General features: G+C 52.2%; 1 protein-coding gene across 4 annotated transcripts in view; it reads left to right on the forward strand.

The window, feature by feature from the left end:
• LOC138489485 (zinc finger protein 154-like) overlaps positions 1-27,057 on the forward strand; it is a 153,596-nt gene that overhangs the window by 37,100 nt on the left and 89,439 nt on the right. For 2 of the 4 annotated variants that reach the window (XM_069617225.1, XM_069617227.1), the window contains exon 4: positions 15,064-15,138. The exons of the other annotated variants lie outside the window; for them this stretch is intronic. In XM_069617225.1, coding sequence (XP_069473326.1) covers positions 15,064-15,138 — 75 coding nt within the window. The remainder of the gene's footprint in view (positions 1-15,063; positions 15,139-27,057) is intronic. 4 annotated transcript variants of the gene reach the window in all.

The raw sequence follows: 27,057 nt of genomic DNA on the forward strand, positions 1-27,057 counted from the left end.
TCCTCCCAGATCTGAGAGGGAGAATGTGTGAGGGAATCTGCTGTCGCAGGCCCTCCCCTCCTGCTCCATCACCTCCATCCTCCGAGATCTGAGAGAGAGAATGTGTGAGGGGATCTACTAACGCAGGCCCTCCCCCTCCTGCTCCATCACCTCCACTCTCCCAGATCTGAGAGGGAGAATGTGTGAGGGAATCTGCTAATGCAGCCCCTCCCCTCCTACTCCATCACCTCCATCCTCCCAGATCTGAGGGGGGGAATGTGTGAGGGAATCTGCTAACGCAGGCCGTCCCCTCCTGCTCCATCACCTCCATCCTCCCAGATCTGAGCGGGAGAATGTGTGAGGGAATCTGCTAACTCAGGCCCTCCCCTCCTGCTCCATCACCTCCATCCTCCCAGATCTGAGAGGGAGAATGTGTGAGGGAATCTGCTAACGCAGGTCCTACTTCTCCTACTCCATCACCTCCATCCTCCTAGATCTGAGCGGGGGAATGTGTGAGGGAATCTGCTAACGCAGGTCCTACTTCTCTCACTCCATCACCTCCATCCTCCCAGATCTGAGAGGGAGAATGTGTGAGGGAATCTAACGCAGGCCCTCCCCTCCTGCTCCATCCTCCCAGATCTGAGAGGGAGAATGTGTAAGAGAATCTGCTGACGCAGGCCCTCCCCCCTCCTGCTCCATCACCTCCATCCTCCCAGATCTGAGCGGGAGAATGTGTGAGGGAATCTGCTAATTCAGGCCCTCCCCTCCTGATCCATCACCTCCATCCTCCCAAATCTGAGCGGGAGAATGTGTGTGGGAATCTGCTGACACAGGCCCTCCTACTCCATCACCTCCATCCTCCCAGATCTGAGCGGGGGAATGTGTGAGGGAATCTGCTAATGCAGGTCCTCCTACTCCATCACCTCCATCCTCCCAAATCTGAGCAGAAGAATGTGTGTGGGAATCTGCTGACACAGGCCCTCCTACTCCATCACCTCCATCCTCCCAGATCTGAGCGGAGGAATGTGTGAGGGAATCTACTTCCATCCTCCCAGATCTGAGCGGGTGAATGTGTGAGGGAATCTGCTAACGCAGGCCCTCCCCTCCTGCTCCATCACCTCCACTCTCCCAGATCTGAGAGGGAGAATGTGTGAGGGAATCTGCTAACGCAGGCGCTCCCCTCCTGCTCCATCACCTCCATCCTCCCAGATCTGAGCGGGAGAATGTTTGAGGGAATCTGCTAACTCAGGCCCTCCCCTCCTGCTCCATCACCTCCATCCTCCCAGATCTGAGAGGGGGAATGTGTGAGGGAATCTGCTAATGCAGCCCCTCCCCTCCAACTCCATGACCTCCATCCTCTGAGATCTGAGGGGGGGAATGTGTGAGGGAATCTGCTAACGCAGGCCCTCCCCTCCTGCTCCATCACCTCCATCCTCCCAGATCTGAGAGGGAGAATGTGTGAGGGAATCTGCTAACGCAGGCCCTACTCCTCCTACTCCATCACCTCCATCCTCCCGGATCTGAGTGGAGGAATGTGTGAGGGAATCTGCTAACGCAGGCCCTCCCCTCCTGCTCCATCACCTCCATCCTCCCAGATCTGAGAGGGAGAATGTGTGAGGGAATCTGCTAGCGCAGGCCCTACTCCTCCTACTCCATCACCTCTATCCTCCCAGATCTGAGAGGGAGAATGTGTGAGGGAATCTAACGCAGGCCCTCCCCTCCTGCTCCATCCTCCCAGATCTGAGAGGGAGAATGTGTGAGGGAATCTGCTGACGCAGGCACTCCCCCTCCTGCTCCATCACCTCCATCCTCCCAGATCTGAGCGGGAGAATGTGTGAGGGAATCTGCTAACTCAGGCCCTCCCCTCCTGATCCATCACCTCCATCCTCCCAGATCTGAGCGGGAGAATGTGTGTGGGAATCTGCTGACACAGGCCCTCCTACTCCATCACCTCCATCCTCCCAGATCTGAGCGGGGGAATGTGTGAGGGAATCTGCTAATGCAGGTCCTCCTACTCCATCACCTCCATCCTCCTAGATCTGAGTGGGAGAATGTGTGAGGGAATCTGCTAACGCAGGCACTCGTCCTCCTGCTCCATCACCTCCATCCTCCCAGATCTGAGTGTGGGAATGTGTGAGGGAATCTGCTTCCATTCTCCCAGATCTGAGCGGGGGAATGTGTGAGGGAATCTGCTAGCGCTAGCACAGGCCCTCCCTTCCTGCTCCATCACCTTCATCCTCCCAGATCTGAGCGGGAGAATGTGTGAGGGAATCTGCTAACGCAGGCCCTACTCCTCCTACTCCATCACCTCCATCCTCCCAGATCTGAGAGGGAGAATGTGTGAGGGAATCTGCTGACGCAGTCCCTCCCCCTCCTGCTCCATCACCTCCATCCTCCCAGATCTGAGCGGGGGAATGTGTGAGGGAATCTGCTAACGCAGGCCCTCCCCTCCTTCTCCATCACCTCCATCCTCCCAGATCTGAGCGGGAGTATTTGTGAGGGAATCTGCTAATGCAGGCCCTACTAGTCCTACTCCATCACCTCCATCCTCCCAGATCTGAGAAGGAGAATTTGTGAGTAAATCTGCTGACGCAGGCCCTCCCCCTCCTGCTCCATCACCTCCATCCTCCCAGATCTGAGAGGGAGAATGTGTGAGGGAATCTGCTGACGCAGGCCCTCCCCCTCCTGCTCCATCACCTCCATCCTCCCAGATCTGAGCAGGAGAATGTGTGAGGGAATCTGCTAACGCAGGCCCTCCCCTCCTGCTCCATCTCCTCCATCCTCCCAGATCTGAGAGGAAGAATGTGTGAGGGAATCTGCTGACGCAGGCCCTCCTACTCCATCACCTCCATCTTCCCAGATCTGAGCGGGGGGAATGTGTGAGGGAATCTGCTAACGCAGGCCCTCCCCCTCCTGCTCCATCACCTCCATCCTCCCAGATCTGAGCGGGAGAATGTGTGAGGGAATCTGCTAACGTAGGCCCTCCCCTCCTACTCCATCACCTCCATCCTCCCAGATCTGAGAGTGAGAATGTGTGAGGGAATCCGCTGACTCAGGCCCTCCCCCTCCTGCTCCATCACCTCCATCCTCCCAGATCTGAGCGGGGGAATGTGTGAGGGAATCTGCTAACACAGGCCCTCCCCTCCTGCTCCATCACCTCCATCCTCCCAGATCTGAGAGGGAGAATGTGTGAGGGAATCTGCTGACGCAGGTCCTCCCCTCCTGCTCCATCACCTCCATCCTCCCAGATCTGAGAGGGAGAATATGTGAGGGAAACTGCTAATGCAGGCCCTCCGCTCCTGCTCCATCGCCTCCATCCTCATCTGAGCGGCGGAATGTGTGAGGGAATCTGCTAACGCAGGCGCTCCGCACCTGCTTCATCACCTCCATCCTCCCAGATCTGAGAGGGAGAATGTGTGAGGGAATCTGTTAACGCGCCCCCCCCTCCTGCTCCATCACCTCCATCCTCCCAGATCTGAAAGGGAGAATGGTGTGGGAATCTGCTAACGCAGGCCCTCCCCTCCTGCTTCATAACCTCCATCCTCCCAGATCTGAGCGGGAGAATGTGTGAGGGAATCTGCTAACTCAGGCCCTCCCCTCCTGCTCCACCACCTCCAACCTCCCAGATCTGAGAGGGAAAATGTGTGAGGGAATCTGCTAACACAGGCCCCCCCCTCCTGCTCCATCACCTCCATCCTCACAGATCTGAGAGGGAGAATGTGTGAGGGAATTTGCTGACGCAGGCCCTCCCCCTCCTGCTCCATCACCTCCATCCTCCCAGATCTGAGAGGGAGAATGTGTGAGGGAATCTGCTGACGCAGGTCCTCCCCTCCTGCTCCATCACCTCCATCCTCCCAGATCTGAGAGGGAGAATGTGTGAGGGAAACTGCTAATGCAGGCCCTGCGCTCCTGCTCCATCACCTCCATCCTCCGAGATCTGAGAGGGAGAATGTGTGAGGGAATCTGCGAACGCATCCCCTGCCCTCCTACTCCATCACCTCCATCCTCATCTGAGTGGGGTAATGTGTGAGGGAATCTGCTGACACAGGCCCTCCTACTCCATCACCTCCATCCTCCCAGATCTGAGCGGGGGAATGTGTGAGGGAATCTGCTAATGCAGGTCCTCCTAGATCTGAGTGGGAGAATGTGTGAGGGAATCTGCTAACGCAGGCCCTCCCCCTCCTGCTCCATCATCTCCATCCTCCCGGATCTGAGAGGGAGAATGTGTGAGGGAATCTGCTAACGCAGGCACTCGTCCTCCTGCTCCATCACCTCCATCCTCCCAGATCTGAGCGTGGGAATGTGTGAGGGAATCTGCTTCCATCCTCCCAGATCTGAGCGGGGGAATGTGTGAGGGAATCTGCTAGCGCAGGCCCTCCCCTCCTGCTCCATCACCTTCATCCTCCCAGATCTGAGAGGGAGAATGTGTGAGGGAATCTACTGACGCAGTCCCTCCCCCTCCTGCTCCATCACCTCCATCCTCCCAGATCTGAGCGGGGGAATGTGTGAGGGAATCTGCTAACGCAGGCCCTCCCCTCCTTCTCCATCACCTCCATCCTCCCAGATCTGAGCGGGAGTATTTGTGAGGGAATCTGCTAATGCAGGCCCTACTAGTCCTACTCCATCACCTCCATCCTCCCAGATCTGAGAAGGAGAATGTGTGAGGGAATCTGCTGACGCAGGCCCTCCCCCTCCTGCTCCATCACCTCCATCCTCCCAGATCTGAGAGGGAGAATGTGTGAGGGAATCTGCTGACGCAGGCCCTCCCCCTCCTGCTCCATCACCTCCATCCTCCCAGAACTGAGCGGGAGAATGTGTGAGGGAATCTGCTAACGCAGGCCCTCCCCTCCTGCTCCATCTCCTCCATCCTCCCAGATCTGAGAGGGAGAATGTGTGAGGGAATCTGCTGACACAGGCCCTCCTACTCCATCACCTCCATCCTCCCAGATCTGAGAGGGAGAATGTGTGAGGGAATCTGCTGACGCAGGCCCTCCTACTCCATAACCTCCATCTTCCCAGATCTGAGCGGGGGGAATGTGTGAGGGAATCTGCTAACGCAGGCCCTCCCCCTCCTGCTCCATCACCTCCATCCTCCCAGATCTGAGCGGGAGAATGTGTGAGGTAATCTGCTAACGTAGGCCCTCCCCTCCTACTCCATCACCTCCATCCTCCCAGATCTGAGAGGGAGAATGTGTGAGGGAATCCGCTGACTCAGGCCCTCCCCCTCCTGCTCCATCACCTCCATCCTCCCAGATCTGAGCGGGGGAATGTGTGAGGGAATCTGCTAACACAGGCCCTCCCCTCCTGCTCCATCACCTGCATCCTCCCAGATCTGAGAGGGAGAATGTGTGAGGGAATTTTCTGACGCAGGCCCTCCCCCTCCTGCTCCATCACCTCCATCCTCCCAGATCTGAGAGGGAGAATGTGTGAGGGAATCTGCTGACGCAGGTCCTCCCCTCCTGCTCCATCACCTCCATCCTCCCAGATCTGAGAGGGAGAATATGTGAGGGAAACTGCTAATGCAGGCCCTCCGCTCCTGCTCCATCACCTCCATCCTCCGAGATCTGAGAGGGAGAATGTGTGAGGGAATCTGCTAACGCATCCCCTGCCCTCCTACTCCATCACCTCCATCCTCATCTGAGCGGGGGAATGTGTGAGGGAATCTGCTAACACAGGCGCTCCGCACCTGCTCCATCACCTCCATCCTCCCAGATCTGAGAGGGAGAATGTGTGAGGGAATCTGCTAACGCGCCCCCCCCCTCCTGCTCCATCACCTCCATCCTCCCAGATCTGAAAGGGAGAATGTGTGTGGGAATCTGCTAACGCAGGCCCTCCCCTCCTGCTTCATAACCTCCATCCTCCCAGATCTGAGCGGGAGAATGTGTGAGGGAATCTGCTAACTCAGACCCTCCCCTCCTGCTCCATCACCTCCATCCTCCCAGATCTGAGAGGGAAAATGTGTGAGGGAATCTGCTAACGCAGGCCCTCCCCCTCCTGCTCCATCACCTCCATCCTCCCAGATCTGAGAGGGAGAATGTGTGAGGGAATCTGCTAACACAGACCCTCCCCCTCCCAGATCTGAGAGGGAGAATGTGTGAGGGAATCTGCTGACGCAGGCCCTCCCCCTCCTGCTCCATCACCTCCATCCTCCCAGATCTGAGTGGGGGAATGTGTGAGGGAATCTGCTAACGCAGGCCCTCCGCTCCTGCTCCATCACCTCCATCCTCCCAGATCTGAGAGGGAGAATGTGTGAGGGAATCTGCTAACACAGACCTTCCCCTCCTGCTCCCCTCCAGACCCTCCCCTCCTGCTCCATCACCTCCATCCTCCCAGATCTGAGCCGGGGAATGTGTGAGGGAATCTGCTAGCGCAGGCCCTACTCCCCCTACTCCATCACCTCCATCCTCCCAGATCTGAGAGGGAGAATGTGTGAGGGAATCTGCTAACACAGACCCTCCCCTCCTGCTCCCCTCCAGACCCTCCCCTCCTGCTCCATCACCTCCATCCTCCCAGATCTGAGAGGGAAAATGTGTGAGGGAATCTGCTAACGCAGGCCCTCCCCCTCCTGCTCCATCACCTCCATCCTCCCAGATCTGAGAGGGAGAATGTGTGAGGGAATCTGCTAACACAGACCCTCCCCCTCCCAGATCTGAGAGGGAGAATGTGTGAGGGAATCTGCTGACGCAGGCCCTCCCCCTCCTGCTCCATCACCTCCATCCTCCCAGATCTGAGTGGGGGAATGTGTGAGGGAATCTGCTAACGCAGGCCCTCCGCTCCTGCTCCATCACCTCCATCCTCCCAGATCTGAGAGGGAGAATGTGTGAGGGAATCTGCTAACACAGACCCTCCCCTCCTGCTCCCCTCCAGACCCTCCCCTCCTGCTCCATCACCTCCATCCTCCCAGATCTGAGCCGGGGAATGTGTGAGGGAATCTGCTAGCGCAGGCCCTACTCCCCCTACTCCATCACCTCCATCCTCCCAGATCTGAGAGGGAGAATGTGTGAGGGAATCTGCTAACACAGACCCTCCCCTCCTGCTCCCCTCCAGACCCTCCCCTCCTGCTCCATCACCTCCATCCTCCCAGATCTGAGAGGGAAAATGTGTGAGGGAATCTGCTAACGCAGGCCCTCCCCCTCCTGCTCCATCACCTCCATCCTCCCAGATCTGAGAGGGAGAATGTGTGAGGGAATCTGCTAACACAGACCCTCCCCCTCCCAGATCTGAGAGGGAGAATGTGTGAGGGAATCTGCTGACGCAGGCCCTCCCCCTCCTGCTCCATCACCTCCATCCTCCCAGATCTGAGAGGGAGAATGTGTGAGGGAATCTGCTGACGCAGGCCCTCCCCCTCCTGCTCCATCACCTCCATCCTCCCAGATCTGAGAGGGGGAATGTGTGAGGGAATCTGCTAACGCAGGCCCTCCCCTCCTGCTCCATCACCTCCATCCTCCCAGATTTGAGAGGGAGAATGTGTGAGGGAATCTGCTGACAGGCCCTCCCCCTCCTGCTCCATCACCTCCATCCTCCCAGATCTGAGAGGGAGAATGTGTGAGGGAATCTGCTGACGCAGGTCCTCCCCTCCTGCTCCATCACTTCCATCCTCCCAGATCTGAGCGGGGGAATGTGTGAGGGAATCTGCTGATGCAGGCCCTCCCCTCCTGCTCCATCACCTCCATCCTCCCAGATCTGAGAGGGAGAATGTGTGAGGGAAACTGCTAATGTAGGCCCTCCGCTCCTGCTCCATCACCTCCATCCTCTGAGATCTGAGAGGGAGAATGTGTGAGGGAAACTGCTAATGTAGGCCCTCCGCTCCTGCTCCATCACCTCCATCCTCCGAGATCTGAGAGGGAGAATGTGTGAGGGAATCTGCTAACGCATCCCCTGCCCTCCTAATCCATCACCTCCATCCTCATCTGAGCGGGGGAATGTGTGAGGGAATCTGCTAACGCAGGCCCTCTGCTCCTGCTCCATCACCTCCATCCTCCCAGATCTGAGAGGGAGAATGTGTGAGCGAATCTCCTAACGCAGGCCTTCCTCCTCCTACTCCATCACCTCCATCCTCCCAGATCTGAGCGGGGGAATGTGTGAGGGAATCTGCTAACGCAGGCCCTCCCCTCCTACTCCATCACCTCCATCCTCCCAGATCTGAGAGGGAGAATGTATGAGGGAATCTGCTAACTCAGGCCCTCCCCTCCTGCTCCATCAACTCCATCCTCCCAGATCTGAGAGGGAGAATGTGTGAGGGAATCTGTTAACGCGCCCCCCCCCTCCTGCTCCATCACCTCCATCCTCCCAGATCTGAGAGGGAGAATGTATGAGGGAATCTACTAACTCAGGCCCTCCCCTCCTGCTCCATCACCTCCATCCTCCCAGATCTGAGAGGGAGAATGTGTGAGGGAATCTGCTGACGCAGGCCCTCCCCCTCCTGCTCCATCACCTCCATCCTCCCAGATCTGAGAGGGAGAATGTGTGAGGGAATCTGCTGACGCAGGCCCTCCCCCTCCTGCTCCATCACCTCCATCCTCCCAGATCTGAGCGGGGGAATGTGTGAGGGAATCTGCTGACGCAGGTCCTCCCCTCCTGCTCCATCACCTCCATCCTCCCAGATCTGAGCGGGGGAATGTGTGAGGGAATCTGCTAATGCAGGCCCTCCCCTCCTGCTCCATCACCTCCATCCTCCCAGATCTGAGCGAGGGAATGTGTGAGGGAATCTGCTAACGCAGGACCTCCTACTCCATCACCTCCATCCTCCCAGATCTGAGCGGGGGAATGAGTGATGGAATCTGCTAACGCAGGCCCTCCCCCTCCTGCTCCATCACCTCCATCCTCCCAGATCTGAGAGGGAGAATGTGTGAGGGAATCTGCTAATGCAGGCCCTACTCCTCCTACTCCATCACCTCCATCCTCCCAGATCTGAGAGGGAGAATGTGTGAGGGAATCTGCTAATGCAGGCCCTCCCCTCCTGCTCCATCACCTCCATCCTCCCAGATCTCAGAGGGAGAATGTGTGAGGGAATCTGCTGATGCAGGCCCTCCCCCTCTACTCCATCACCTCCATCCTCCCAGATCTGAGAGGGAGAATGTGTGAGGGAAACTGCTAATGTAGGCCCTCCGCTCCTGCTCCATCACCTCCATCCTCCGAGATCTGAGAGGGAGTATGTGTGAGGGAATCTGCTAACGCAGCCCCTGCCCTCCTACTCCATCACCTCCATCCTCATCTGAGCGGGGGAATGTGTGAGGGAATCTGATAACAAAGGCCCTCCGCTCCTGCTCCATCACCTCCATCCTCCCAGATCTGAGAGGGAGAATGTGTGAGCGAATCTCCTATCGCAGGCCTTCCTCCTCCTACTCCATCACCTCCATCCTCCCAGATCTGAGCGGGAGAATGTGTGAGGGAAATTGCTGACGCAGGCCCTCCCCCTCCTGCTCCATCACCTCCATCCTCCCAGATCTGAGAGGGAGAATGTGTGAGGGAATCTGCTAACGCAGGCCCTACTCCTCCTACTCCATCACCTCCATCCTCCCAGATCTGAGCGGGGGAATTTGTGTGGGAATCTGCTAACGCAGGCCCTCCCCTCCTACTCCATCACCTCCATCCTACCAGATCTGAGAGGGAGAATGTGTGAGGGAATCTGCTAACTCAGGCCCTCCCCTCCTGCTCCATCACCTCCATCCTCCCAGATCTGAGAGGGAGAATGTGTGAGGGAATCTGCTAACGCAGGCCATCCCCCTCCTGCTCCATCACCTCCACTCTCCCAGATCTGAGAGGGAGAATGTGTGAGGGAATCTTGGTGATGGTTTGGTGATAATAAGAGTGAGATGGTAAAATATTACAGTATTAGAAAGGTGAAATGGGTGGAAGAAAGAGAGGCCTGGAGAGAAGGAAAAGAAAGAGAAGGGAACTGGCGGGAAGGACTACGGGTAAAGGGATGAGGTACTTACTGCAGGAAACACTGTGCAATAAGGGGGCAGAAAGCAATGGCAGAAGCATAGGTAGGTGCAAAAGAAGGAGGAAAGTAGCAAAAGCGCGACGGATCAAGCACAGATTCTCCCACAGAATCTGAATCTTGGACATGCTTTTAAACTGCACCAAACCTGTCACTGAGCCGTGCAAAAGCCCGGTCCTCCTAGTCCTCGTTACAGTTTTTCTTAGTTACCCAAGAACTCACATCAATGGTAGGGCCGGCTCATTTGAGGGTCTTCTCCCAGAGTGATTGATGCTTGAAGCTCAGTGTAATAATACATTTGAAGCACTAATAACACGGATAATGGTCACCCCAAGACTTTGGATGCAAGCACTTGTTCTTTTGTGTAACAGGGTTTGCTTTATTACAAAGTGGGTCCAGTGAAGGATAATGAGCAGGATCAGGAAAATGGAAAGGGGTGGGGGGGGGGGAATAGTTCAATACTAAAGAAGTGCTCTGACCCCTTTAAGGAGGAAGTGATGTCATTTGATTTGTAAAGCTTGAGTGACTGCTTGGGAAGGCGTGGGGGTGGGCGGGGCTGAAAAACAGTTGAAATGTAGGAAAATGTAATTGAGACAGTTCTTGATAAATACAATGACCAGTTTTTAAGTTTGTAAATGAAAGGGAGGGGTATTTTTAAAAAGATATTCTGTGTTTTAGCTGTGGGACACCAGGATGAACGAGTGCATGCACGATACTCCGCTATTTTCTTATGCAACTTTTTCTTAATCATGAACATCTTATTAGAAGTCTTGCTGTGTTTATTAATTTCCACTCATTATCATTAACATCTTATTAGTGGGCTTGCCGTGTTTATTAATTTCCGCTCAGTATTGTTAACATCTTATTAGTGGGCTCACTGTGTTTATAAACTCGCTGAGATTAAATGTTTTAATGACTGCCCAATAACCTGGAAAGTAAGATGTTTGTTCAGTATTGGACTATCTCCAAAGTTTTCCCTCCTTTGAATACCATTTTTCTTCCTTTTCTAATCCTTTCCCTGTTTCTTTTCATGTTGTTTACCATCCCCCTGCCTCTTTTCTTGTTGTTGACCGTCCCCTTGGCCTGTTTTCTTGTTTATCATCGCCCTGGCCTCTTTTCTTGTTGTTGACTGTCCCCTGGGCTCTTTTCTTGTTGTTCACCGTCCCCCTGGCCTGTTTTCTTGTTTATCATCGCCCAGGCCTCTTTTCTTGTTGTTGACTGTCCCCCTGGGATCTTTTCTTGTTGTTCACCATCCCCCTGGCCTGTTTTCTTGTTTATCATTGCCCTGGCCTCTTTTATTGTTGTTGACTGTCCCCCTGGGCTCTTTTCTTGTTGTTCGCCGTCCCCCTGGCCTGTTTTCTTGTTTATCATCGCCCTGGCCTCTTTTCTTGTTGTTGACTGTCCCCCTGGGCTCTTTTCTTGTTGTTCACCGTCCCCCTGGCCTGTTTTCTTGTTTATCATCGCCCAGGCCTCTTTTCTTGTTGTTGACTGTCCCCCTGGGCTCTTTTCTTGTTGTTCACCGTCCCCCTGGCCTTTTTTCTTGTTTATCATCGCCCTAGCCTCTTTTCTTGTTGTTGACTGTCCCCCTGGGCTCTTTTCTTGTTGTTCACCGTCCCCCTGGCCTGTTTTCTTGTTTGTCATCGCCCTGGCCTCTTTTCTTGTTGTTGACTGTCCCCCTGGGCTCTTTTCTTGTTGTTCAACGTCCCCCTGGCCTGTTTTCTTGTTTATCATCGCCCTGGCCTCTTTTCTTGTTGTTGACTGTCCCCCTGGGCTCTTTTCTTGTTGTTCACCGTCCCCCTGGCCTGTTTTCTTGTTTATCATCGCCCAGGCCTCTTTTCTTGTTGTTGACTGTCCCCCTGGGCTCTTTGCTTGTTGTTCACCGTCCCCCTGGCCTGTTTTCTTGTTTATCATCGCCCAGGCCTCTTTTCTTGTTGTTGACTGTCCCCCTGGGCTCTTTTCTTGTTGTTCACGGTCCCCCTGGCCTGTTTTCTTGTTTATCATCGCCCTGGCCTCTTTTCTTGTTGTTGACTGTCCCCCTGGGCTCTTTTCTTGTTGTTCACCGTCCCCCTGGCCTGTTTTCTTGTTTATCATCGCCCTGGCCTCTTTTCTTGTTTTTGACTGTCCCCATGGGCTCTTTTCTTGTTGTTCACCGTCCCCCTGGCCTGTTTTCTTGTTTATCATCGCCCAGGCCTCTTTTCCTGTTGTTGACTGTCCCCCTGGGCTCTTTTCTTGTTGTTCACCGTCCCCCTGGCCTGTTTTCTTGTTTATCATCGCCCAGGCCTCTTTTCCTGTTGTTGACTGTCCCCCTGGGCTCTTTTCTTGTTGTTCGCCGTCCCCCTGGCCTGTTTTCTTGTTTATCATTGCCCTGGCCTCTTTTCTTGTTGTTGACTGTCCCCCTGGGCTCTTTTCTTGTTGTTCACGGTCCCCCTGGCCTGTTTTCTTGTTTATCATCGCCCTGGCCTCTTTTCTTGTTGTTGACTGTCCCCCTGGGTTCTTTTCTTGTTGTTCACCGTCCCCCTGTCCTGTTTTCTTGTTTATCATCGCCCTGGCCTCTTTTCTTGTTTTTGACTGTCCCCATGGGCTCTTTTCTTGTTGTTCACCGTCCCCCTGGCCTGTTTTCTTGTTTATCATCGCCCAGGCCTCTTTTCCTGTTGTTGACTGTCCCCCTGGGCTCTTTTCTTGTTGTTCGCCGTCCCCCTGGCCCAACCATCGATTTTCCTGATCATCTTGATCTTCTTTTATCTCATCTCCTTCCGTCTTCTTCCCCTTTTTTCCTTCTTGGGGATTTTCCTGCCACTAGTTCCTCCTCCTGCTTTCTCTTGCTGATTCTTATCACCTGCATGTCATTCCTTCTCCTTCTTCTCACCAGTCTGGCTCGTGCCTTGACTTTTATCCTCTCTTCTGTCTCTTCTCCTTTTTACGCCTTGGATCATTTACTTCTCTCTTTTTCCCTTTCTGTCCCCTCTGTCCCCCCTCTGACTGTTTTTACATGCTTTAATCTTTCTTCCTTTGACTCTTCTTCTTTTCACTCGTCATTAAGCTCTTCCCTTCCTCCAATTTTGCTCTACTCCTCTCTTTCTCCTGGCATAGCGGCTACTACTCTACACTCATCTGTACAATCTGTTCTTGATTCTACTTAACTGTACATTCTTTCTCCTCATCTCACAAAACTTTACAGCCTTGGCTCACTGCAAGTCTGATTTCCCTGCTCCGTATTCTCACTACCTTCCCCACCTTGCTACGCACTCAATGCTGCATTCCTTACTCACTGCTAAGAAATCCTACTTTTCTGAACTTACACTTTCTCTATTTCACCACCCTCTTCGTCTTTATCAGCTTCTACACAATATCCTTTCTCCAAAAGCCCCTGATCATTCTGCTTTCGAGTCCCTTTCTTCTTCTGACTTTGCAAACTACTTTACATCTAAAGTAGCTAATCTTCGTCTTGCTTTCAGTCCCTCTCCCTCTTCTCCTTCACTTTTTCTATTATCTTACTCTTTCTCATCGTTGTCCCCCTCACGGACCTTGACACTTCTGCTCTCTTAACTCGTGCTTATCCTACTGCCTCTCCTCTGACCCTCTCCCTTCTTTTCTCATCCCCAAAGTGTATCCCCATCTTCTGCCTTATCTTACTTCCCTTATTAACTCCTCCCTTGAACATTCTTGTTTTACTGCGGCTTTCAAGCATGCGCTCATTCTCCCTATGCAGAAAAAACCACCTATAACCAGGTAACTCATTTCCTGACTCTACATTCTCTTCTTCCCCCCTTGCAGTCTGGCTTTCGTCCGTCTCACTCCACTGAAACTGCACTTCTTCATGTCTCTAATTCCTTACTCACATCTTGTCACTCTCAGCTTTCTTAGATTCTTATTCTTCTTGATCTGTCTGCGGCATTTGATACTGTAGACCACTCCCTTCTTATCTCTTCTCTTTCCGCTTTTGGTATTTCGGGGTCTGCCCTCAAATGGTTTCGCTCTTATCCTTTGCAATAGACTTACTCTGTTGCTTGGGCTGAACCCTCTTCTTCGCTCCCTCTTCTTTAGGGTGTTCCCCCAAGGCTCAGTACTTGACCCTCTCCTTTTTTTCCTCTACACGGCACCTCTTTCTGCTCTTATCTCTCCTTTCACCTTTATGCTGCTGACGGAGCTTTCTTTCCCTCCTTTGATTCTGTTTTGCATTCCACTGTTTCAAACTGTCTTTTAGCTGTCCAGAATTGGATGTCTTCTCATTTTCTACATCTCAATCCTTCAAAAACCGAGGTTCTGTTTGCCCCTTCTTCTACTATTTCTCCCACTCCACCCCCCCTCGCTTTCCTTTCCTCCATCCACTCTTTCCTTTTCACTTTCAGTGCGCAATTTGGACGTCATCTTCGATCCTTGCCGCTCTTTTTTTCTTCATATTTCTTCTATTGCCTGCTCATGCCGTTTTGCTCTGTTTAACATTCGTTGTGCTCGTGCTTATCTTTCTTTTTCTCGCCACTAAACAACTTCTTTTTTCTCTTGTCTTTTCCTGTATAGACTACTGTTCATCTTTATAGCTCAGTCTCCCTGCCTGTCATCTCTTTCCTCTTCGTTCTATTTATAACTCCACTGTTTGCCTTCTTTTTTCTTTACCCCCTTGGGCCTCTATTACATCTTCCCTACTTTCAATCTCAAATGGCCCGGTCCCTCCTTACCTTTCCTCTCTACTCTTGCCCCCTTACGCCTCTTGCAATCTCAGAATCTATTGACTGTTCCTAAAACCCCTTGTGCCTCGTCTCGTTTCCGTTCTTTTTCTCTTTTGGCTCCCAAACATTGGAACGCTCTCCCTCTTTCACTTCGTTCCTCCTCATCCCTTTGTATTTTCCAGACTAACTTCAAACTCTATATTCTTTCGTCTTTAGCCTCTTAACGTTCTTTGTTTTTCTCTTCTGATCTAACTTCTGCTCATTTGTACCAACTTGATTGTACAGTTTATTTTTGATTCTTTTATCGTTCTGCGCCTTTAGCGAAAGGCGCTTTATACATTTGATAAACACAAATACAATTGCATTTTTCCATTGCTTAAAACTCGCCGTGTTTACTTCCTGTAACACGTATATGTCATTCACTTCTTTGTACCTATTTTTCTTTTTTTTAAATGGACATTTGTTTGAGGAAAGATGAAGACCCTGCTTCAAGGTTTGTTCATGATCTTGGTGGTAAAATCGGAGGAAGTAGCCTGGACCCTGACCCAGGTGAGACATTTCTGAGGCTTGGATTGAGTGGGGAAAGACCGCTTCTTTGCGATGTGAATCTGATTCAGTGTGGATGCATTGCTGGCTCTTTTCTGAGCAGCCGGCAGACCGTCCTCATTAGTTGCATATCTTGGGTGGGTTCAACTGGTGATCTCTGCAATGTGCAGCTGATCCTGTTTGGAGGCATTTCTGGCTCTTGTCTGAGCAGCCTGCAGGCCGCCCTGATTAGTTGTTGTTAGGGAGAATTCTCAGTTAAGGCTAATTTCCCAAACCTAGTGAGTCCCCCAGCAGCTTTGCTGGATTTTCGGGGTTTATTTTTTTCTCCTGCTAAGAGTGAGACTCTTTTTCTCCCACTCTTAGACATGATTTGAGATATCCTTTGATTTTGTGATGTGTTTTATGGGCTATGGGGTCTTTTACTCCATAGGGTTTCATGTGGTTTTTGGTAAGTGTGTTTCACAGCACCCTCAGTGCAGTAACACGGGGGTGTCATAGTGACCCCCAAACATAGACTCCATACCCTGGGACTGACTACTGTCTCCCAGGGCATGTAAAGTCACCATTGACTTTACTAGTCTTAAATTGGGAACAGAACCAGTACAAGCCATCATATTGTAGAAGTACTGGTAGGGGTAATTAGATTGCCCCTGGGTCTGTTTTTCGAGGGGGCACTGTGCAGTCCCCCCTTGTCGAGTTTCGGGCTGGTGGCAGTGGTTACCACGCAAAATATTCCATCGGAATATTTCCTATGGGATTTTCCCATTCATTTTAAACGCACCACTTTTTGGTGCAATGTTAAAGATACCGCCGGTTTATTTATTTAATATTTATTCCCTGGTTGGGTCTTTTCGCCAGGATTCGGTTTTAAAATGGCGTTTGTGTTTGCCTCTGTAACTCTAACCCAAGTCGAGCCCTTTGTTCCACTTTTTGGCAGGCTTCTACACAGAAGCCTCCAAAAGTGGTGCCACTCTGTCTGGGTATACAGGATGTGTGGGAGGGGGTTTAAGGCACCATGGACTGAGTTGCCTCGGCAACTCAAGTCACACTCTTGTGTGATTGGCCAGTAGTGAGCCGCCCGGCCCACCACTTAGCATGTTTGAGTGACAGCTAGGACTGATGAATGGGGGTTTTCTGCATAAAAGCAGGGCTTTGGGGACTGGGACTTCAGACGTCGCCACAGGACCAAAGAATCCGAAGAGGGAGAAGCTGAGCCGACCTGCAACGACGACACCACCGGTGGAGCCCTGCTGAACCGACTCACCACTTCTTCCAACGACAGAGGAGATCTCGATCCCGAAGAGTCTTCTTCCTTTCACTGGTGGGGATAACCAGTTTGCCTGCCTTTTTGCCTTCCCGGATCATCTCGTGGCTGCCTTGCCTGTGCCAAGCACCCCGGCAACCGGGATACCACGTTTTACCACTACCGCGAATAAAAGGGAAGTACCTTTTAACCGGAGAACTCCGCGGCTGGTTTCTTCTCTGACAATGCACCGACCTTCAGTTTTCCTCCACGTCGAGATCTTCTCTTCCTCTGGACGCCGCCGCGACTTGCATCCACTGCCAGGAACAACTGCCCCCGCTGAAGGATTCTCTCCGCTTTCAAGGTACTGTGTCCGCCTGGCCTCCCTCGCAACGGTCTGTGTGGGGTGTCTTGTAAATCTTCATCTTACCACTTGGATTGGCCCTAGGCTGGCTAACTGAACTTTTCTGAGCTGAACTGATTCCTTTTTAAACACTCTGCAAGACTTTCCAAGCCTTTTAAACTGTGTGATCTTGGGCGCATTGGTGTTTTACTCTCTCCAAGAGGGAGCCTGGCCTCTGAACCTTTTGCTCACAAGTAGACTTTGACTTTTCTGCCTTGCTGAGTGCTTCTAAAGTATTGTGTTGTGTGCTGTTCCTAATTTATGCCTTTCCCCTCCCTTTTTCTTAACTTATTGGAGTGCCATCTTTAGTTAAGCGCTCACCTCTGTCTGGAAATAAGTGGTGTTAACTAAGCCTTGTCTAATAAGGAATAAGGGGTATATATATATATTAATAGTGACTGTGGTTTTGAACTTGCTTACAATAATAGTCCTAGAGTGTTTCTAATTGTGTCTTTAAATAAATAATTATATACTTGATACCAAAGCGCTGGTCACTGTTTGCTTGTGCTACTGTATTTTGGTACCTATACTGTCTAACTCTTCTTGAGAGAAGTCTGGCTGCTCAGCCACAGCTACCAGGTCAATCTGGGTGGTACAGACTGCTACCAATTGGGTTTACTGCCAACACCTGTAGTTTTAAGCCTTTTGCAGTGGTCCCTAAGGGAACTGCACAGGTTTCTGCCTAACAGTTGCATATCTTGGGCGGGTTCAGCTTGTGATCTCTGCGGTGTGCATCTGATCCTGTTTGGATGCATTGCAGGCTCTTGTCTGAGCAGCCGGCAGACAGTCCTCATTAGTTGCATATCTTGGGTGGGTTTAGCTGGTGATCTCTGCGGTGTGCATCTGATCCTGTTTGGATGCATTGCAGGCTCTTGTCTGAGCAGCCGGCAGACAGTCCTCATTAGTTGCATATCTTGGGTGGGTTTAGCTGGTGATCTCTGCGGTGTGCATCTGATCCTGTTTGGAGGCATTGCTAGCTCTTGTGTGAGCAACGGGCAGACAATCCTGAATAGTTTGATGTCTTGGGTAGGTTCAGCTGGTGATCTCTGCGGTGTGCATCTGATCCTGTTTGGAGGCATTGCAGGCTCTTGTCTGAGCAGCCTGCAGACCACCCTGATTAGTTGCATATCTTGGGTGGGTTCAGCTTGTGATCTCTGCGGTGTGCATCTGATCCTGTTTGGATGCATTGCAGGCTCTTGTCTGAGCAGCCGGCAGACCGTCCTCATTAGTTGCATATCTTGGGTGGGTTTAGCTGGTGATCTCTGCGGTGTGCATCTGATCCTGTTTGGAGGCATTGCTGGCTCTTGTCTGAGCAGCCTGCAGACCGTCCTCATTAGTTGCATATCTTGGGTGGGTTTCGCTGGTGATCTCTGCGGTGTGCATCTGATCCTGTTTGGAGGCATTGCTGGCTCTTGTCTGAGCAGCCGGCAGACCGTCCTCATTAGTTGCATATCTTGAGTGGGTTCAACTGGTGATCTCTGCGGTGTGCAGCTGATCCTGCTTGGATGCATTGCTAGCTCTTGTGTGAGCAACGGGCAGACAGTCCTGAATAGTTCGATGTCTTGGGTAGGTTCAGCTGGTGATCTCTGCGGTGTGCATCTGATCCTGTTTGGAGGCATTGCTGGCTCATGTCTGAGCAGCCTGCAGGGTGTCCTGAATAGTTGCATATCTTGGGTGGATTCAGCTGGTGATCTCTGCGGTGTGCATCTGATCCGGTTTGGATGCATTGCTGGCTCTTGTCTGAGCAGCCTGCAGGCAGCCTTGATTAGTTGCATATCTTGGGTGGGTTCAGCTGGTGATCTCTGCAATGTGCATCTGATCCTGTTTGGAGGCATTGCAGGCTCTTGTCTGAGCAGCCTGCAGACCGTCCTCATTAGTTGCATATCTTGAGTGGGTTCAACTGGTGATCTCTGCAATGTGCAGCTGATCCTGCTTGGATGCATTGCTAGCTCTTGTGTGAGCAACGGGCAGACAATCCTGAATAGTTTGATGTTTTGGGTAGGTTCAGCTGGTGATCTCTGCGGTGTGCATCTGATCCTGTTTGGAGGCATTGCTGGCTCTTGTCTGAGCAGCCTGCAGGCAGTCCTGATTAGTTGCATGTCATGAGTAGGTTCAGCTGGTGATCTCTGCGGTGTGCATCTGATCCTGTTTGGAGGCATTGCTGGCTCTTGTCTGAGCAGCCTGCAGGCAGCCTTGATTAGTTGCATATCTTGGGTGGGTTCAGCTGGTGATCTCTGCGGTGTGCATCTGATCCTGTTTGGAGGCATTGCTGGCTCTTGTCTGAGCAGCCTGCAGACCGTCCTCATTAGTTGCATATCTTGGGTGGGTTCAACTGGTGATCTCTGCAATGTGCAGCTGATCCTGCTTGGATGCATTGCTTGCTGGCTCTTGTCTGAGCAGCCTGCAGGCTGCCCTGATTAGTTGCATATCTTGGGTGGGTTCAGCTGATGATATCTGCGGTGTGCATCTGATCCTGTTTGGAGGCATTGCAGGCTCTTGTCTGAGCAGCCTGCAGACCATCCTGATAAGTTGCATATCTTGTGTAGGTTCAGCTGGTGATCTCTGTGGTGTGCATCCGATCCTGTTTGGAGGCATGGCAGGCTCTTGTCTGAGCAGCCTGCAGACCGTCCTGATTAGTTGCATATCTTGGGTGGGTTCAGCTGGCGATCTCTGCGGTTTGCATCTGATCCTGTTTGGAGGCATTGCTGGCTCTTGTCTGAGCAGCCTGCAGACCGCCCTGATTAGTTGCATATCTTGGGTGGGTTCAGCTGGTGATATCTGCGGTGTGCATCTGATCCTGTTTGGAGGCATTGCGGGCTCTTGTCTGAGCAGCCTGCAGACCGCCCTGATTAGTTGCATATCTTGGGTGGGTTCAGCTGATGATATCTGCAGTGTGCATCTGATACTGTTTGGAGGCATTGCAGGCTCTTGTCTGAGCAGCCTGCAGACTGCCCTGATTAGTTGCATATCGTGGGTGGGTTCAGCTGGTGATCTCTGCGGTGTGCATCTGATCCGGTTTGGATGCATTGCTGGCTCTTGTCTGAGCAGCCTGCAGACCGTCCTGATAAGTTGCATATCTTGTGTAGGTTCAGCTGGTGATCTCTGTGGTGTGCATGTGATCCTGTTTGGAGGCATTGCAGGCTCTTGTCTGAGCAGCCTGCAGACCGCCCTAATTAGTTGCATATCTTGGGTGGGTTCAGCTGGTGATCTCTGCAATGTGCATCTGATCCTGTTTGGAGGCATTGCTGGCTCCTGTCTGAGCAGCCTGCAGACCGTCTTCATTAGTTGCATATCTTGGGTGGGTTCAACTGGTGATCTCTGCAATGTGCAGCTGATCCTGCTTGGATGCATTGCTAGCTCTTGTGTGAGAAACGGGCAGACAATCCTGAATAGTTTGATGTCTTGGGTAGGTTCAGCTGGTGATCTCTGCGGTGTGCATCTGATCCTGTTTGGAGGCATTGCAGGCTCTTGTCTGAGCAGCCTGCAGACCACCCTGATTAGTTGCATATCTTGGGTGGGTTCAGCTGGTGATCTCTGCGGTGTGCATCTGATCCTGTTTGGAGGCATTGTTGGCTCTTGTCGGAGCAGCCTGCAGACCATCCTGATTAGTTGCATATCTTGGGTGGGTTCAGCTGGTGATCTCTGCGGTGTGCATCTGATCCTGTTTGGAGGCATTGTTGGCTCTTGTCTGAGCAGCCTGCAGGCTGTCCTGATTAGTTGCATATCTTGGGTGGGTTCAGCTGGTGATCTCTGTGGTGTGCATCTGATCCTGTTTGGACGCATTGCTGGCTCTTGTCTGAGCAGCCTGCAGGCTGCCCTGATTAGTTGCATATCTTGGGTAGGTTCAGCTGGTGATCTCTGCGGTGTGCATCTGATCCTGTTTGAATGCATTGCTGGCTCTTGTCTGAGCAGCATGCAGGCAGTCCTGATTAGTTGCATGTCATGAGTAGGTTCAGCTGGTGATCTCTGCGGTGTGCATCTGATCCGGTTTGGATGCATTGCTGGCTCTTGTCTGAGCAGCCTGCAGACTGCCCTGATTAGTTGCATATCTTGGGTGGGTTCAGCTGGTGATCTCTGTGGTGTGCATCTGATCCTGTTTGGAGGCATTGCTGGCTCTTGTCTGAGCAGCCTGCAGGCCGCCCTGATTAGTTGCATATCTTGGGTGGATTCAGCTGGTGATCTCTGCGGTGTGCATCTGATCCTGTTTGGATGCATTGCTGGCTCTTGTCTGAGCAGCATGCAGGCAGTCCTGATTAGTTGCATGTCATGAGTAGGTTCAGCTGGTGATCTCTGCGGTGTGCATCTGATCCGGTTTGGATGCATTGCTGGCTCTTGTCTGAGCAGCCTGCAGACTGCCCTGATTAGTTGCATATCTTGGGTGGGTTCAGCTGGTGATCTCTGTGGTGTGCATCTGATCCTGTTTGGAGGCATTGCTGGCTCTTGTCTGAGCAGCCTGCAGGCCGCCCTGATTAGTTGCATATCTTGGGTGGATTCAGCTGGTGATCTCTGCGGTGGGCATCTGATCCTGTTTGGAGGCATTGCAAGCTCTTGTATGAGCAGTCTGCAGACCGCCCTGATTAGTTGCATATCTTGGGTGGGTTCAGCTGATGATATCTGCGGTGTGCATCTGATCCTGTTTGGAGGCATTGCAGGCTCTTGTCTGAGCAGCCTGCAGACCATCCTGATAAGTTGCATATCTTGTGTAGGTTCAGCTGGTGATCTCTGGGGTGTGCATCTGATCCGGTTTGGATGCATTGCTTGCTGGCTCTTGTCTGAGCAGCCTGCAGACCGTCCTGATTAGTTGCATATCTTGGGTAGGTTCAGCTGGTGATCTCTGCGGTGTGCATCTGATCCTGCTTGGATGCATTGCTGGCTCTTGTCTGAGCAGCCTGCAGGCAGTCCCAATTAGTTGCATGTCATGAGTAGGTTCAGCTGGTGATCTCTGCGGTGTGCATCTGATCCGGTTTGGATGCATTGCTGGCTCTTGTCTGAGCAGCCTGCAGGCAGCCTTGATTAGTTGCATATCTTGGGTGGGTTCAGCTGGTGATCTCTGCGGTGTGCATCTGATCCTGTTTGGAGGCATTGCTGGCTCTTGTCTGAGCAGCCTGCAGGCAGTCCTGAATTTCTGCATATCTTGTGTAGGTTCAGCTGGTGATCTCTGCTGAACATCGTTCTGAGCTTCTGATTTTTGGCATGGCTTTGGTTGGAGAGATGGTGAGATCATCTCATCTAGTTAAATGTGATTTTGTGAGTGTATTGCAGTCATACTGCAACATGATTCAATAGTCACAAAAAAACAGAGACGTCCCCCCTCCTCCTGCTTCTCTAATTCGCAGCCTATAAATGCCGCACAAAGCCGCCATTGGCTTACTCAGTTACAATTTCCAACTCTTGATACAAACATATTGAGACAGTTTTTTACTCATTATGACGCTGCGAACACCGCTCAGACTAACCGCGTCGCTGCTAACACTAACTGCTAACACTAACCGCGACCCTGCCTTTCTCTCAGAAACGTGCGATCGTGGTTAGTGTGTTACGAAGTTCGTTGGTCGTGTAGAGTACGAACAACCCCTCTGTCCCCAAGAAACACCCTGACAACACCAGAAATACTGTCAGCGTGATTATTAAGGCCACAGGTGGAAGTCCCCAAGCCAGGACGCGGGACAGCCGGAAGAACCCCTTGAGCGCTGTAAGGCAAGGTACAATGGTTATGTAAGTAGGAAAGCAGGACACAATCTTCCCAAATGCAAATACCAAAACACTGGAATACCTGTGAGGACTTGTGTCTTTCCCAAGGCTGAAAGAGGCGTGAACCTCCAGACTGTGGCTGGACAAGGCTGTAAGGTAGAGCAGGTAACCACCTATTGTAGGACCGAGGTCCTAATGAAACACGTGATCCGTAGAGAACTCCAGGCAGTCCGAGGTCAGAAAACAGATGATTCAATGTTCCAGAGCTAATGAAGGGTTAAGCAAGGACAATCCGTGTAACAAGCGTAAGTCGGCAATAGGCAATCCAAGTTCCAGAGTCAGTGAAGGGTTAAGCAAAAACGATCCGTGGAGCAAGCGTAAGTCGGCAATAGGCAATCCAAAGTTCCAGAGTCAGTGAAGGGTTAAGCAAAGACGATCCGTGGAGCAAGCGTAGGTCAGAATAGAACAGGTCCTTGAACGAAGAGAGAGCGCCACGTGATCCTAGTTGAAACAGCTGTGAAGCAACGCCTTTGGTTTTCGAACTCCTTTTATCCCTGGAAGGGACGCACGTGACAGTATCACGTGAGAAGTGAACCGAACGCGTTGTAGCGTTGCTAGGCAACTAAGAGTCACGTGATCCGTGACGCGCCGGGCAGCGCCGGTCTCCGCGAAGGATGTGAGTTCCTGGAGTGAAGGAGTCTCCACTTGGGTTGCCACAGCCGTGAAGGGCGATAAACGCCAGCTCCGCCAAACATGCCATGCCGTGCCCTGTTGTGTGAAACGTGAGTGGGAAACGAAGTACATGAATCTGAGCGTGTGTGCCGGGGAGCGCGGATAGAGGTAGACGCGGAGGGGCGTGTCCTTGACTTAGTAGGAAGCGGTGTGACAGAATCCCCCCTCAAAGGCCCATGACCACGTGGGCTAGCAGGGTTGTCCCTATGAAACCGCGACACCAGAAGCAGAGCCCGGACATCCCGGGAGGGAACCCAGGAACGCTCCTCGGGACCATAGCCCAGCCAGTCCACCAGATATTGAAGGCAACCCCGATGGTAACGGGAACCAAGGATAGCACTAACCTCAAAAACGTCCTGGGAAGACACAGAGACAGGGGCAGGCGGGACAAGGACACGAGTGGGAGCAAGGTACGGTTTGAGGAGAGAGGTATGGAACACCGGGTGGATCCGCCAGGAAAGGGGAACAGAGAGTTTGAGAGCCACGGGATTCAAGACCTTGGTAATCCGGTAAGGGCCCACAAAACGGGGCAACAGTTTGCGACAACCAGGGATCCGCAAATGTCTGGTCGACAGCCACACCCGGTCACCCACCTGATACTCCGGAGCCTTCGCCCGCTTGCGGTCAGCCTTAGTCTTCATCACCGCTTGGGCTTCACGGAGATGGACCAGTGTCTGGGCATGCACACCGGCCAGATCGCGCACACAGGCATTAGCAGCAGGAGTGGCAGAGGGGAAATCAGGGAGCGGCAGGGTGCGCGGATGTTGTCCATACTGAGCATAAAAGGGGGAGAAACCAGTGGTCGAATGACGGGAGTTGTTATACGCAAATTCAGCGAGGTATAACAGTTTGGACCAGGCGTCTTAGTACTGAAGGGACAGGCACCGCAAGTACTGCTCTAGAGCCTGATTCACCCTCTCGGTCTGCCTGTCGCTTTCAGGGTGATAAGCCGAAGAGAAGCGAGCATCTATACCCAGGAGTTTGGTGAGAGCGCGCCAGAAACAGGACGTGAACCGCGATCCACGGTCTGAGATGATGACCTGCAGTAAACCAAAGAGACAGAAGATAGTTCTAAAGAACAAGCGAGCCAGGGTTGGGGCAGACGGTATGCCTGTGCAGGGGATAAAGCGGGCCATTTTGGTGTACGAATCGACGATAACCCATATGGTATCGTAGCCTTGTCTGCGGGGCAGGTCGGTGATGAGATCCATAGAGATGGTGTGCCAAGGCCTGGGAGGTACCGGTAACGGTAGGAGTAGCCCTAAAGGCCGTCCCCTGCGTGGTTTGCATTGAGCACATATGGAGCACGTGTTAACATAATGTTCAATGTCTTTCCTCATGGAGGGCCACCAGCACCAACGTTGTAACAAGTCTAAAGTGCGTTGTTGCCCTGGATGGCCGTTTATAGCAGCATCATGTGACCAGGCTAGTGCCTGGTTGCGTACATCGCATGTAGGGAGGAACAATTTGCCTTGGATGAATGGTAACCCCTCGTGAAGGGCAACGTCCCATTCGGTGAGTGCATGAGGATTTTGGGAAACCCATTGTCTAATGTCGCTAAGCATGATGGGAGATGGCGTACACATACAGATAATATGGCCTTTTCCTAGTAGTGTGTCGGGGAACAGAGACAATGACTCCCCGCCAGGAGAACGGGATAAAGCATCAGCCTTGCCATGGATGCGACCTGGTCTGTGTTTGACTACAAAATCAAAGGCGGCAAAGAACAAATGCCAACGCACCTGCCTACTGTTTGCACATTTCAGGGAGGCCAAGTCTTGTAAGTTTTTGTGGTCTGTATATACCACCGTCTGATACTTTGCCCCCATGAGATGATGTCGCCACGCTTGTAGAGCGTCCTTGATGGCCAATAACTCTTTCTCGGTTACAGTAAGTGTGATTTGGCTGCCAAGAATTTTCGTGAGTGGTAGGCTACCGGATGCAAACAACCCGTGGTTGGGCAAGGCTGAGACAGTACCGCACCTAGAGCAAACGAGGAGGCATCTGCCTCCAGAATGTAGGGAGGTTGGGATCGGGGTGTTGCAAAACAGGGGCAGAAACGAACCTGGCCTTGAGTGCCTCGAAAGCCTTCTGATGTGTAGGGGTCCAAGAGAACGGGACAACAGGGCTGGTCAAAGCGGACAGAGGAGAAACGATAGAAGAGAAGCCGGCGATGAATCGCCGGTAAAAATTAGCGAAGCCGAGAAAGGACTGGAGTCGTTTGATGTTAACGGGAGTTGGCCATTCAGTGACAGCACGAACCTTAGACGGTTCATGGACAAGCCCCCAGGGGAGATGTGAAAACCCAGAAACTCCACTACCTTTGAATTGAATAAACATTTGTCAGGTTTGGCGAACAAGGCGTTTGCCTTGAGGCGAGAGAGTACCTCTCTAACATGACCGACGTGTTCCTCCAGGGAGGATGAGTAGATCAAAATATCATCCAGATATACCACCACGAACGTATCCAGGATGTCCGAGAATACGTCGTTGATGAATCGTAGGAACGTCGCGGGAGCATTACAAAGCCCAAAGGGCATTACTGTATATTCGAATAAACCCTGTCGGGAGCAGAACGCCGTCTTCCACTCATCCCCAAGCCGCATACGAATCAGGTTGTACGCTCCTCTTAGGTCCAGCTTGGTGAAGACAGAAGCCTTAGTCAACCTGTCCAGCAGCGTGGATATGAGCGGAAGCGGGTACCTGTTTTTTACGGTGATGGAATTTAACCGTCTATAGTCCACACATGGACGAAGATCGCCCTCCTTCTTTGGCACAAAGAAGATCGGACTGGCAGCTGGAGAACAAGAAGGCCGTATGTGACACAACTTCAAAGCCCGATGTATGTATTCCTTAAGGGCTTGCTCCTCTGACTGTGACAACGAATAGACCCTACCCCTGGGAATGGGAGCCTCCGGAACCAGGTCAATCGGACAATCGTATGGTCTATGTGGGGGTAGACCCTCAGCAGTGGCTTTATCAAAAACCATATGGAAATCGTGGTAGGCAACGGGTATGTTAGCTGTAACGGCCCCCACGGCGTGCGAAAGCACAGGGTCTGGAACAATGTCATCGATATGGGTGGCAGCCATGGCACCAAGGATCGTGGCAGGAGTGGACAGCGGGTCAGCTTCGATGAGACAAAACTGTTGACACACCTCGGATTCGAACGTGACTTGTCCGTTTCCCCAATTGATCAACGGGTTATGTTGCCGTAACCAGGGCATTCCCAATATGATGCCGAACTGTGGTGTATTGATAAGATCAAACGACATGGTTTCCCTATGGATGTTTTGTATCACCACTTCCATCGGAGCAGTCTGGAACCTGATTGGGCCGGAAGACAGGGAAGTGCCGTCCACGGCGTGTACAGGTTCCGGGTGTTCTTTCCTGACCAGGGGCAGATTGAGACGATGGGCCAAGGGAATATCGATGAAACAACCAGTGGCCCCAGAATCAACTACAATATGAACTATGTGTGCGATCTCCCTAGTGGGCTTCAGTAGGGCATGAACTACCACTGGTCTGACAGGCCCGAAGGTGGGTTCAGAGGGGGTCATAGACAGGCTCGCCGGTGCCCCCTGTATCATGGGCGAGCCTTCTGAAAACCCGAGGTTTTGTTCTTGGGGCGTCGGGGGCATTCCCTTACAAAGTGTCCGTTTAACCCGCAATAAAATTATCGTTTCTCCGACGTTCTCGTTCGGATGGTGTTATCGGACTACGGATACCGCCTACTTGCATGGGTTCAGCAGGGGTGGTAGAAACGGAATGTCCAGATTGACTAGTGAACGTTGTTTCAGCCCTTCTCTCGGATCTCCTTGCGTCAACTTGTAAAGCAAGATCCACCAGATCC

The sequence above is a fragment of the Ambystoma mexicanum genome, chromosome 9 (genome assembly GCF_040938575.1).
Source record: "Ambystoma mexicanum isolate Mex_15411 chromosome 9, UKY_AmexF1_1, whole genome shotgun sequence".
NCBI classification, from domain to species: domain Eukaryota; kingdom Metazoa; phylum Chordata; class Amphibia; order Caudata; family Ambystomatidae; genus Ambystoma; species Ambystoma mexicanum.